This window comes from Ambystoma mexicanum, chromosome 6p (genome assembly GCF_040938575.1).
Source record: "Ambystoma mexicanum isolate Mex_15411 chromosome 6p, UKY_AmexF1_1, whole genome shotgun sequence".
NCBI classification, from domain to species: domain Eukaryota; kingdom Metazoa; phylum Chordata; class Amphibia; order Caudata; family Ambystomatidae; genus Ambystoma; species Ambystoma mexicanum.
This window is the reverse complement of record NC_090935.1, coordinates 562,202,390-562,215,183: the sequence shown is the minus strand read 5'-3', so window position 1 is coordinate 562,215,183 and position 12,794 is coordinate 562,202,390. Positions and strand designations below refer to the sequence as shown.

At 47.5% G+C, this 12,794-nt stretch overlaps 1 protein-coding gene across 5 annotated transcripts in view; it reads right to left on the bottom strand.

Annotated features, from left to right (window-relative positions):
• MAST4 (microtubule associated serine/threonine kinase family member 4) overlaps positions 1–12,794 on the bottom strand; it is a 2,307,007-nt gene that overhangs the window by 164,771 nt on the left and 2,129,442 nt on the right. For all 5 annotated transcript variants that reach the window (XM_069627380.1, XM_069627381.1, XM_069627384.1 and 2 more), the window contains 3 exons: positions 12,246–12,384; positions 3,465–3,597; positions 1,140–1,305 (listed from right to left, as the gene is read on the bottom strand). In XM_069627380.1, the coding sequence (XP_069483481.1) occupies positions 1,140–1,305; positions 3,465–3,597; positions 12,246–12,384 (438 nt within the window). The remainder of the gene's footprint in view (positions 1–1,139; positions 1,306–3,464; positions 3,598–12,245; positions 12,385–12,794) is intronic.

The window sequence follows — 12,794 nt, the reverse complement described above, 5'->3', positions numbered from 1 at the left end:
CCCTCTCCCCTAGGGAATTTGACTGCTTGAGGACAGCAGGATTTGCCAAAGTAGCAGCGGGTATGTCTGTAAACTTCCTCGTTGGAAAGTAACCACCTGACTTTCACTCGCATCCTTCTACCGTTTGCATCCTTCTAAATGAATAAGACTTCCAGTGCTACTACTTCTGAATGAGACAATCCTTTAGCCCGATATCTCTGCCTATAATGCTGCCGCCCCAGTGGCCACATTTGGGATGGGCTGCTTAATGTAAAAAGAAGTACTTACAGGCAGTTACGAAAACCATCTGCCTTTTACTGGTACCTAATTCCTCTAGCCTTTGTTTGCGGCATCCTATGGAATGATGCCATGACGTTTTCCCCATACGGAAACATGCAACTAACATATGGCCAAATCACTTTACAAGACAAAGCCCATTTTGATGGCAATCGCAATCTGGAGTAAGCAAGAAATGGACCAGCACTCATTTTCAACATCTGATTTTTAAAACTCTATGTGACATCATTTAAAGAGGGCCTCCCTCACAAAGTTTCTTTTTTTAAGCAAAACAATTAAAAAACAAGTCCTTCCTGAGTGATATGAAGTGGTGGAGAACAAATACATGTTTAAAGTCGTGGGCACTCAGTGCCGTGCACCCTTGCCATATCATTGGGACAGCCGTAGTTATGAAACACCAGGGCACTGAGGGCTACTAGCCTCCCACACCAGACATTTGATATGGGGAGGCAACAGACCTTTGGCTGGCATGCCACCGACGGATCATCAGTCTGACACATGCAGCCAAGATGGAAGCAACCAGCATTTAGCACTGATCATACCCACACCATGATTTAACCCCTTCAATGCACTTACACTGAATGACCAGAACTGCAAGCCCTGGTAGTGACTTGCGATTTTGAAACTTAAAACACACTTTCAGAAAAGCACCATGTTTATTGCTCTATATTTCAGAGACTAGTATGCTGATAAATTACCAGTATGTTAAGAAAAGCATTGTTTACAATAGAAAACCTATTTTCAACTTTCTGTAAAGTCTGTTCTTCTGCCAGTTCTGATAACTGTGGTATCTTCCAATATACAGAATGGGTTGTTAAAGCCTTCTAAAACAGCCACTTATTTGAGCTCTTCTGGATATTTACCGCTGATAACTTGGCCAAAGAGCTCCTCCGGAGTATCCCCAAAGAAAGGCACACACCCGACGAGGAATTCATAAAGGATGATGCCCATGGCCCACCAATCCACAGGCTTGCCGTAGCCTTGCCTTAAGATGACTTCTGGGGCTATATATTCTGGGGTGCCACAGACCTAGAAGGGAAAACCACGATTAAAGAACATCAAGTGGCATTACAAATGTGTCAAATGTTTTTCATCAGCCTTTTCCTAGATATCAAATTAGCGTTTGGAATGTTCAGAATTACCTACATGAAAACATAGTAGAGATTGACCAGCACTAACATTAAAGGTTGAGAAAGTCATGCACTAAAGACTACATTTTGAAATATAAATAAAAATGCGAAGCAGCGCTGCATAGTTCTACAGAGAGCCTAGTTTAGAGTCAAAACCACAGAAAACCCCTTTTCACTTAAGAGTGGCAGGTGCTTCCTTTATTTAGCAGAAAAGCAAAGTCCAAGGGTATTTTACCCAGCGTGGCACAGTGGAAAGAATCAATTGTGACTAACTCGCCCAGGTGCAGCTACAGAAACCTACAAGTACAGTACACAATAACACAATTCCCAAAAGGCACGTTATTATGTGAGCCATGGCCATACAATAGAGAAACATCAATATAAACACGAGGGAGGGGAAATATATATATATACACACACACACATCTATATATACATACACACATACACACATACACACCCACACACATCTATATCAAAATTGACAATAGTTTTTATTGCAGATAACATTGCTTAAACAAGCTTTGGAGAAATGAAAGATGCGCTGATCTTATCGCGCATAACTAAGAGTGAACAGATTGTGGACAAGCTCTAATGAGGCGTGCTTATGGGGAAATGGGCCATAGCTGGGATTGCAGCAGCCTTGACTGTCCAATGCATCATGAGTTGCGAAAGCACTCTGCAGAGACTAGCAGACTCCTCCTAGACGCCACTCTCCATTTGTCTCTCTCACAATCCCGTTTGCGCACAATTACATCGTTCATCTCACTAATAGACCGTAATGCCGAAGGGGGGTCCCACACAATCTGCACAGACGCGCGACAGGGCTCTCGACACACCTAGAAACAACACAACACAGACACACTATTCTGCAGGCCTCTGGCGCCGACCACAGCACTGTGATCATGCAAAGATTTAGATATTATTCTGGGGTGCACGAATTGATGCGTTCGCTTTGCAATGGGTGTTATTTCTATGGTGAGGAGAGAACACGCACTGCTCAAGTATGCATAACTTGACTTTTTGTATCTTGCAAAACATTACATTGAAATTAACAAAATAATATGACTTAACTGTGCGCATTGCCATGGTGTATCACCGAGTATGAATGCCAAGTGTAGAACAGGTAAGGTATTTAACAACTAAAAGCCTCAGAGCCTTCATCATGCGTGCATCAAATGATACTCTAAGACGTATCCCATGTGGAAACGACAAACAGTGGCACATTCTACATGCATGTCTAAGCTTAAAGCCCCAGCCCTGCACACCGAGCGAGGCATGCAGAAGCAGACGCTGTCGTCTTTTACTGCAGCTATAGCTAAGGCTGCGTTTCATCCCAAGACACTTAAGCAATCAACAATAAAATGAGGCTGCAAATGGAACGATGGAAGAAAAGAATAGGAACATGGTGGGGAGAAGGGTCAACATGGAAAGTCCGAAGCATAGGTGCTGGGTTTCAAAATAGTTATGAAAACAGTTTCTTAGATGGACTCAGACTGCGGGGGCAAAGGAGTCCCTTCAGGAGCCAGGTTGCTCAATGTTTTTGGCCAAGCGGCCATCATGATCTGTAACTTGGTTAAGGTCGTCAAGAGCCAGCATGGGGTTATGGCAGGCCACCGTGCCACGGACAAACCACCATGCCACGGCCAAGATTAATTAGGAAAAAAGATGCTCATTCTGGCTTGGCACTGGATGCAGTCTCGGTCCAGGGATAGCGCTGCCACCCTACCCCTCCCCCCCTTGCTATCAGCCCTGAATGTAAAAAAGACGATAGCCTGCAGCTGGCACAAAATACAATGCATTTTGAATATTCCAACTTCCTCTAAACCAACAGGATTTGACATCACATCAAAGGGCCAGTCTCAACGTATTAATCAACATATTATTTTGAAATGGCCAACAACTCAGCATAGCAATTGCCAATGAATGCGCCAAGAATACTCCATAATGTAGCAAAGAGAAAAGTTGGAAAAAGCCATGCTAAGAAGACAATATTGTGATGACTCAAAGAACTCTAGTGTGGCTGGCAACACAAGCATGCACCCGCTACAACTTTACCTGTTTATCCAGGAACTCACGCGCATCCTTCTCTATGTGGCCCTCGTACAGGTTGGTCGTCATGCTCATAAGCCCCACTTTCGACAGTCCAAAGTCGGTGAGCTTGATATGCCCCAGCGAGGTTACCAGTAAGCTGAAAATAAGAAGATTCCACAGGTCACCTCCAACACGACACACCAGCAAGATGCAAACAACTAAACAGGAGGAAGCATTTCTCTTTCTATACTGCAGTGGGCATTTACTTAATCGCCTGCTGCTTATTTGCTACGGGTCTGTGCCATGCTCCTGCAAGCGTGTAACACACCTGGATTGGAGCATTAGCGACTCGCCAGTGGCACAAAACCAAGGTAGGCTGCTTAGCCACAGAGAATACAGTGCTAGAAGTGAAACATAACGAGCACCGCTGACAGAATGAATAGATTGTGTTAGGCCTTCTTAACGAAGTTAGAGCATTTCAAATTATCAATCAAATCAGAAAGCTTGGGCTTGTCGGGACCCTAATTTACTGTCCAATTAAGCATCCTTGTCTTTGTCTCCGAGTTGCAGATTTTTGGGTTTCCGGAACCCACTGTTGTAGAAGCCGCAATAAGCATCAGCCAAGACAAAACCATCACAGGTAAGGCAAAGTCACAGGTCCTCCTCCAGTATTCCAAGACAGAGGTGGGCCTTTTCCCAAGACTGGCTTGTTCTTCCAAGGAAGTAGGGACGTGCAAGGGTAGATCTCTGTCACCTGACCCCCCCCCTCCTTGTTCTAGGGTCGTTGTCCAAAGGACACTACCCTTTTTGGTACCCGTGAAGTGGCCTTCCTGCTCCTCTGTGAAGTTGCATGATCTCGTTCCTCCTCCCATCTCTAGAGCCTGTCCTGGATCGGCCTAGGCAACTGGATCCTCCCTGTTCTTAAAGGCTGGGGGGGGGGGGGTGACCTGTCCCTCTATGGCTGATTAAGTATGTCACTCATCTCTGCCGGGTAGTAACATGCCACTCATCTCCTCTCTAGCTGGGGAAAACACCTGCTCTCTCTGTCCACCTTAACATTCTCCTCCAACTGACAGCACCCTCCTCCAACAACACTCTGTCCCTCCAGATCATAACAATTCTAGTCCATCACAGCTCCTTCTGATGCCAACCGCCCTCCTCCAATATACTTTTTCCAGATGAAAATCCTCCTCCTTACCTATGGCTCTCTTGTTCCAACCTCCACCTACACTCTCCAGCCACCTTTCTCCTCAATAGCGCTCTTGCTTGCCAACCTCCTCCAAACATCGTCCTCCTGCTCCTTTTTAAACACCCCTCACTCTTACAATGAAGAATATGGGTTTTATAGACTAGTATCAGATCTCCTTGGGGTGGAGGCTGAGGAAATAGATGGTTCCTGTGTAGTGTTGTATAGGCTGGCCAGTGATTGGACCATGTGCCAGTGGTCATACGGGCTTGCCCTGAGGTTATATTAAGTCATTACGACATCTTCGACTTTAGGATGGTCTTGGAAATGCAGGTAACTAACTCCCTTTTCTCCCCTTTGAAGCTTTACTGGCATGGCTTGATTTGTAATGTGTGTCTCTGTCTCCCCAGCGTGTAAATCAGTGATTAGGTAAACTGCTGGTAATCAAGGCAAGATTTTGCTGTAATAGAAAAATGTTTTCTTGGGGGAAATTGTAACATTCCTAACACTAGCAGAACACTCTTTGCTTGTTTGATTGGTTGTTTGATTCCTCGTGTAGGAAACACACGTACGTTTCTTTTCATTCAGTTTGTTGCTCAAGTGTGACTTGGATCAGTGGTATTCTCGCAGTCAGAGATTCAATCAACTGAATGATTCTTTCAACAGCTGTACCAAATAAATAAATGTATCGAAAGGCCTGCCAGGGAATTCAGAATGCTGCAGATCACTTCCCTTAAAGGTAAAGGCATTAATACATATGCTGAGTGTTTGGTGACAGACTTGAATAGTTTTCCAGGAGTACAAGTGCGATATTTAGGGCTGGATTGTGGGACTACCCAATGCTTTAGTGCAGTGACTCAGTGAGATTGTTCTGGGGACGCCTGTATTTGTCTACCGGGTTGAGCATCCACTAGCCTTTGTTGGCACCAGGCTCCTTTGGACACCCTACTGTCTCTCCCCAAAATTAGACGGGACTTCATCACACAAGAAAATAAAAAAAAATCTAGTTTTAATGGCAACAAGTTATGTTTAAGTGTATTTCACTAGTCAGAGGCTTAAATACAACCTGTCATTGTCTTGAAAATTCGTTGGGCAGTAGCCCGCAAATCTGCCAGTAACAGAATTAGAGCCGCCAATGCCGCTCTGCCGGATTACAAGTCGATGCAAATATCGCCGGACACAAAACGTACTAGTGCTATTACAGCCGGCGCGAATAGCGTCAAAATCACAAAGCGCAATTACAGCTGTCTCACTAGTGCATGTACGGTGGTATTAGCGCCGAGAACTGGCACTAATACGGCCACGAATTACCTCCAGCTGGAGGAAAATGAACCCAGGTGCCAGTAATTAAGCCACAGTTGAACAAAATGCACACCCATGGGTTACATAAGACACACCCATGCCTCAAACACTGTTTCCAACACCATGCTGCCATTATTTGCGGCAAGCTGGGACAGGCAGCTGCAAATGCTGCGAGTGGACCTTTAGATGTTGCGCAACCAGGCGTGGACACACAGTACGGGAGGGGAGGAGGAGGAGAACCATCCAAGCAAGCCGAACACCCATCCAAGGGTCAGGCCATCACCCTGGGTCCTCAGCGACACCCAGTTGGTCACCTTGTACCGCCTCAACAGGGAGACCATCGCCAAGCTGCTGACAACATTCCAGGAAGACATAGTTAGCAGGATCAATATCCAGACAGCTGTGCCTCCACTGGTGAAGCTGGTGGTAGTCCTGCCGTTCCTGGGCAAAGGCACCTTCCAGCACTCTGCGGCCGTGATGCACGGCATGGCACAGTCCACATTCTGTGCAGTCCTGGCCCAGGTGCTTGATGCCCTGCTGCAGCATGTGAACCGCCATATGCCACTGCCCACCACCCTGGCTCAGGTCAATGACATGAAGGCAAGGTTCTATGCCACAGCAAAACTGCCTAATGTCATTGCAGTCATTGACTGCACCCATGTGGCGTTGGTTGCACCCCGAGTCCATGAGGCCGCTTACAGGAACCGGAAGCTCGACCACTCCCTTAACGTGCAGGTGAATTGCGTCCCTGGGCGTATCACCCACTGCTGTGCCTGCTACCCAGGTTCCACCTACGACTCCATGGTCCTACGTAACAGCATACTGCCCGGACACATGGAGAGGCAGAGAGGACAATGGACATGGCTAGTCGGTGAGTACAATCTCTGCCACATATGCACAGTTGAGCACCAGACCAAAATTATTGGCGGGCGGGATGTTGACACTGACAAGAAGCATGGCATGACAAGCGGATCTACTAGCAGCACTCGGACAGCACCTGCACCAATGACAGAGGGCCTCCAATGGAGCATGCACATGTCGGACACACATGAACACACGCTGAAGTACACATGCTGCTGCCATTACAAGAAGACAAATGACCACATGCACCACAATGAATCAGCACAGATCCACACTGCAGCACCCAATAGCAGGTCCGCCAGTGCCACAGCCATGTGACCACGTGCAGCCACCTGCGACACACCACTGAACACCCGTCACATTAACACAGGAACACAGGGTGCATGTGCAGGCCAAGTTATGCATGTAACTATTCACAAAGGCTGCACAGACACCACATATACATATTTCATGGGCGGGATGTACACATGCATGCATACGGTGACCAATGCCCTGATACAGTGCGAGAGCATACCCATTTACGAGACAAGTGACTAATGTGTGTATGCCACCCCATGCAGGGGACTCTAAACATCCGCAGCTGGTGTGGCTGATGACCCCTGTGCATGACCCACGTACACCGTACAGGACCGCCTACAACCATGCCCACAGCCGGGCCCGTGTGTGCACTGAATGCACCATTGGACTCCTCAAGGCATGATTCCAGTCGTTAGATTGGACTGGCGGAGCCCTAATGTACGCCCCTGACAAACTTGGCAAAATTGTGCTGGTGTGTACAATGCTACATAACATTTGCCTGAGGAGGAATGTGCCACTATCCCCTGACGTGGACTTGCCACACCCAGAGGAAGACACAGATTAACAACATGAGACAGGAGCCAGAGCAGCCACTCCCAGGGATGATGTGAGGGAAGGGAGACTGGCACGGCAGGCAGTAATAGACAATTCTTTCTAGTACAATACCCTGTCTCAGTCCACTTTCAGCACTGTGAATAAACTGCACATGAATACAATCAGGAATGTCCACGCATTAATTAATTTCAACAAACTTTAATCTTACTTTGTAACACCAACTCCCCAGCACACTATCCCGCCTCCCCCACCCACCACCAACCACCAACTCCCCACAACATTACCCCCGTTCCCCTGCCCACCACTAACTACCCAGCACACTATCCTATCTCCCCCCACCCACTCCCCAGCACACTATCCACCCTCCGCCCACCCAACAACAAGGCCACGGCATGGCCACTTTGGCCAATTGTTGTCATGTCTATTACTATTGCTGTGGCCTCTTCCCCCAACTCGCAGCACCCAGTGATCTGACGCGCAGCTGTCGCAGGGACTGGCGCCTAGGTGTGCTCTCCTGGGACCCCCCTGCTGGCGTTGTCGACCGAGAAGGGATGGAGCGGGCACCCTGGAGCTGTTGGCATTGAAGCTCATTGATTTGCCTGATGGCCTCTGCAAGAGCAGAGATGCCCTCTTGTCATTTCCTGAACTCTCTGCCCGAATGTTGTCAGTGCAACCGTACTGGCGGATGTGACCCTCCGGCTCCTTGCATTGGTCCTCACCATCATGTGTGTTGCCCCATGTAGGCTATCGTGAATTGCCTGCAAATGCCCCGATTGGGTGTGGCCGATGGACTCCATCTCCCTCTGTCTTTGTTCCATGTCCCCCTGCCTCTGCATCAGTATGGCGGTTGTTGCTGTAGGCTGTTATAGTGAGGGGGTGCGCTGCCAGAGACTTCACCGGGGGCTCTGCCACATGATCTGCATCAGGGATGTTGTCTCCCTGTACCTCAAAGGTCACTGGCCTGGATAGCGTGTCTTCCGTTGCAGTGTCCACGGCTGCAGAGGTGTGTGCTGCGTGGATTGGCGTGCTCCTGGTGGGCTGGGTGGGGGAAGGTGGGTCTGCTCCAGAGTGTCTTGCTGCGACATCCACCTTTGTGTGGCGTGTCTGCCCCTTTGCGTTTGGGGTGGTGTCTGTGTGCCGGAACGTAAGACTCACAGATGGGCCAGCCAACTCTACATCCTCAGACGCCTCTGCCGTTGCTGGTGTGCCTGTAGGGGACATGGGAAATGGCGTCAGGTCTCATTCCCCCACGTGTTTTGGCATGCATGGCATTCAATACTTGGTGATGAGTAGGGCCCTGGGCAATTGGGCTGATGGACAGGGTTGGTCAGGGATCATTTTCAAGTGGATACACATTGATGGGGATGGGTGCAGATATGGGGGGGTGTCACATAGGGTGTTTGCATTTGGCCTGTGTGGGGGGATGTAGTAAGGAAAAGAAGAGTCATCAGCTACCCCTTTTCAACTGTGTAGTGGAGACAACAAATACCAGTTCACAAGTACTATTGAAATTCGCACTATATGTTACTAATCCTCACTCATTAAACTGTGATGTATAGAACAGTTTACAAATTCTGTTTCAAGCTCAATTTGGCTCAAATGTAATTTTTTATAGGTTCAATCGTTCATTGTGAACCTACAGATTTTAGATGTGTGTTTGAATTTATGAATAAATTGATTTACCATAAAATTCTCTCGAAATCATCTTGTGACCTTCCGTAGCTAGTATTTGCACAAACTAGTTAACCTCCACTACACAGTTGAAAAGGGGTAGCTGATGACTCTTCTTTTCCTTACTACATTATAGTGCCTTTTTGAGTATAAGCCCCCCCTAAAAAAAAGAAGGCTCCCCTTTTTTGCCTCCCCCTCTCTCTGTGTGGGGGGATGGCAAGATGTCGGTGCTGGGGCAGATGTTGTCTGACATGCATGCTTCTGATCCCCATGCACCCACGTCACCTAAACGGGTGCCATTTAGATTGGGGGTAGCGGGGTACATGGCACTTGCAGGCCCTTATGGGGCACTGCTGTGCTCCCGCCATGGGTGTGTGGGGCATGGGACTTGGATGGGTCCCTTGGCTGGCCTCTCTACTGTTCTGACTTACAGGGGTAGCCTTGGAGCACTGGCACATGGATGTTGCGGTAGGTGGCTGATGTGGCGCCCATTCACAGCACCCTGTTGCAATGCCTAGCTCATGGGTCTGTCCACTGAGGCGTCCTGTGCTGGGCTGTCATTGTTGCATGCACATGTGTTGGGGAGGGGGGTGTTGACTCACCTTCAGCCTCCTGGCTGCCGGCACCCGCCTCCGCACCTCCAACTCACTGGATTGGCCTCCATGTCCAGCACAGAGCTACACTTCTCCCATGCAGTTAGTGCAAGTGGCGCCACAGTCCCTCCACCAGTGGCCATGCTCTCGTGCCGGTGCTGCGACAGCAGTCTCCAGACCCTAACACGCAGGTCATTCCAGCGTTTGGGACAGTCTTCGCCATCCCGGGGGAATCTGGACACCGCTGCCACCTTTTCGCTGAACATGTGCCAGGTGGCTGTGCGGCACTGTGCAGATATTTTTTGCTGCCTGAACTCAAGAGCTCATCGTGGTGTGCTACCACCTCATCAGCTAGCACCAGGAGCTCCCGCTAAATGAATTTGGATTTGCGGATTCGATCTTGGGCAGACTTGCCTCTGACCCTATCCTTTGACAATCTGTCTGGTTTGCTGGTCTGGATGGCTACTGGAAACTCTGATATTTAATGGATTGAGATTTTCAAAATGGCTGCAGCTCTGCTTCCCGTTTTGGGCGATAGTGCTATTTGTGCCAGGTTTTTCAGTAGTAGCCCGTGTTCTGGTATTATTTTCACCGGGTGCAAATAGCGTTACCGCCGGAGATTGATGAGCATGCTCACAATGGTGTGATGCAGTGCTATTTGCACCACGGGTCACGGCGGTGACACTATTTTTTGCTCAGTGGAAATAGTTCCCGCTTACCACCCAACTCCTGATGAGGCCCATAGTCTCTTATAGTCTTGACATCAACCTCTAGTTCATAATCTTTCAAAGGCTTCGCTCGGACTTCTAACTATGGCCCTGGGGGCATTACCCGACTGGTAATGCCCAGGAACGTCATTTAGGGGTCACACTTGCAACCCCTGAGGTCTCCTTTGCTACCCCTAAATTATAAATTGAAGCTCCTGGGCTGTGGCCAATGTCATGTGACTGTTTATAGAGTGGCTGTCTTTCTTGTTCAGGCGTCTTTAAAAAAAAACAGGGGGTTCCACAATTGTAACACTTTGAGCAGTGACACTAAATAAGAAAGAATAGGAATAACAAATAATTTACCTTTCTGGAATTATATACAATAATTGCTAGACTCATTAAAGGTTTATTTCAGACACTTCAAGGGGTGAGTCAATGATTTAGTCTGTTCTTAAACACCTCAAATTCACAATGCAGACACAATCCTCAAAAAAGCATTTAGAGTAGAATAAGCATCCATTTTGGACTATGTATTGTGCTTTTCGCAAGTTGCAGTTATAGCATGTTTTTTCTGCTGATACATATGGTGATCCATTCTGGTATGAAATGTATATAACGTTACAGTGATATTGTAACTATATTTTTCATAGTGTACTTAGAAATGTGACGCAGCTTCCTGTTTTGTCAAGGGGTAAACGGTTGTATTCCATCGCTTTCTGTGATGTCACCTCGGGGCGAGTCAAATGACATCACTTCCTGTGATGTCACGTCTGCTACCCCTGACATTTTGGTGTAATGACATCCCTGGTAATGGCCCCCCTGCTTGAGTCATATTGCCTAATTAATGCAGGTTTAAGGGGTGAATACGCGTGTGGGATGCCGTGAAGCTGGTCCGAGGAGATCCTGACTGGATAGTCCATCTTCTAATGTGCCTACATTTGAAACCGCTTCCTAAAAAGTACACAATCTTTAATAATCGTAAACCACTCTACAAGCCACAGTCGTCGTGTGATTTTAGATGCAAAAACATAAATGACCTGCTTATGAGAAAAATACAATTTTGCAACCGCTTTGAAATACAAACACTTGCAGCTCCAATCTGGGTTGGAAGTGAGGCAACAGAGAGCCCTTATTATAGAGGGGACGCGCCAATAAGCAAGGGCCCGGGATACACTCAAAAGCTGGGTATCAGTAAGCGACACATGTATTTTAATCAACAAAGCTTGCAATTTAAACTCCCATGAAATAAAAATAAATATAAATGAAACAGCAATTATGTACACATTATCAGTTTGCTGGAGCATAACTTGCAAATGCTAAAAAATGCTAGTATGGATTATTTCGGTTGCACGTGGAAATCGTTGCCAACGTTTTTCAGCTAAAGTAGGATTCTCCCCCCCCCCTCCCCCACACCGCAGTTCCTGCGCTATTGCAACAGTAACAGGATTACAGACACCATGATATTCAAGAATATTCCAGAAGGCAGTGATATAAAACAGTCCGGGCCTGGTGCAAGACTTGAGAATGAACATGCGAACGTTATTATGCTGACTGACACGGCACGGGGGGGGGGAATGGGGGCTTTCCAGAGGAACTGAAACAACCCTGTATTTTGTCATTAAACAATGCATACTTGTCCGGCTTCAAATCTCTGTGCACCACACCATAATTATGGAGGTATTCCAAGGCTAGCACAGTCTCTGCAAAGTACATCCGCGCCATGTCCACTGGCAGAGGCCCCATGTTCTTAAGCAAAGTAGCACAGTCTCCACCTAAGGAAGAAGAGCAAGAGAGGTGTGGGTGACATACACCTACATGTGTGTATTTACAGAGGCAGCCATTCATGGGAGTACAAATGCAATCTTTACAAAAAGCTCATTTCATATTTAATGTGTATGTCTGCTGTCGACTTCTAAAAACACCCAGTTTACAGAGAACGAAATTTCAGAGAAGAGTAGTGACAACCTGGTAAAAAGAGCGGTACCACTGGCTTTCAACCTAGGTCCTCTACCTTTGGATGGATACAAGGGTGAGGGGCCGAAATTGGTGGGTGTTGCTTATCCCATCTCATTCTCAGGATGCTCTGAGTGAAATGTTAGACAACGGCTGACTATGACCGGTCTTTCCCGTGCTACAAGTGGAAAGAACAGTAGGTCATAAGGTGCAGATTGGGTGTGTGTAT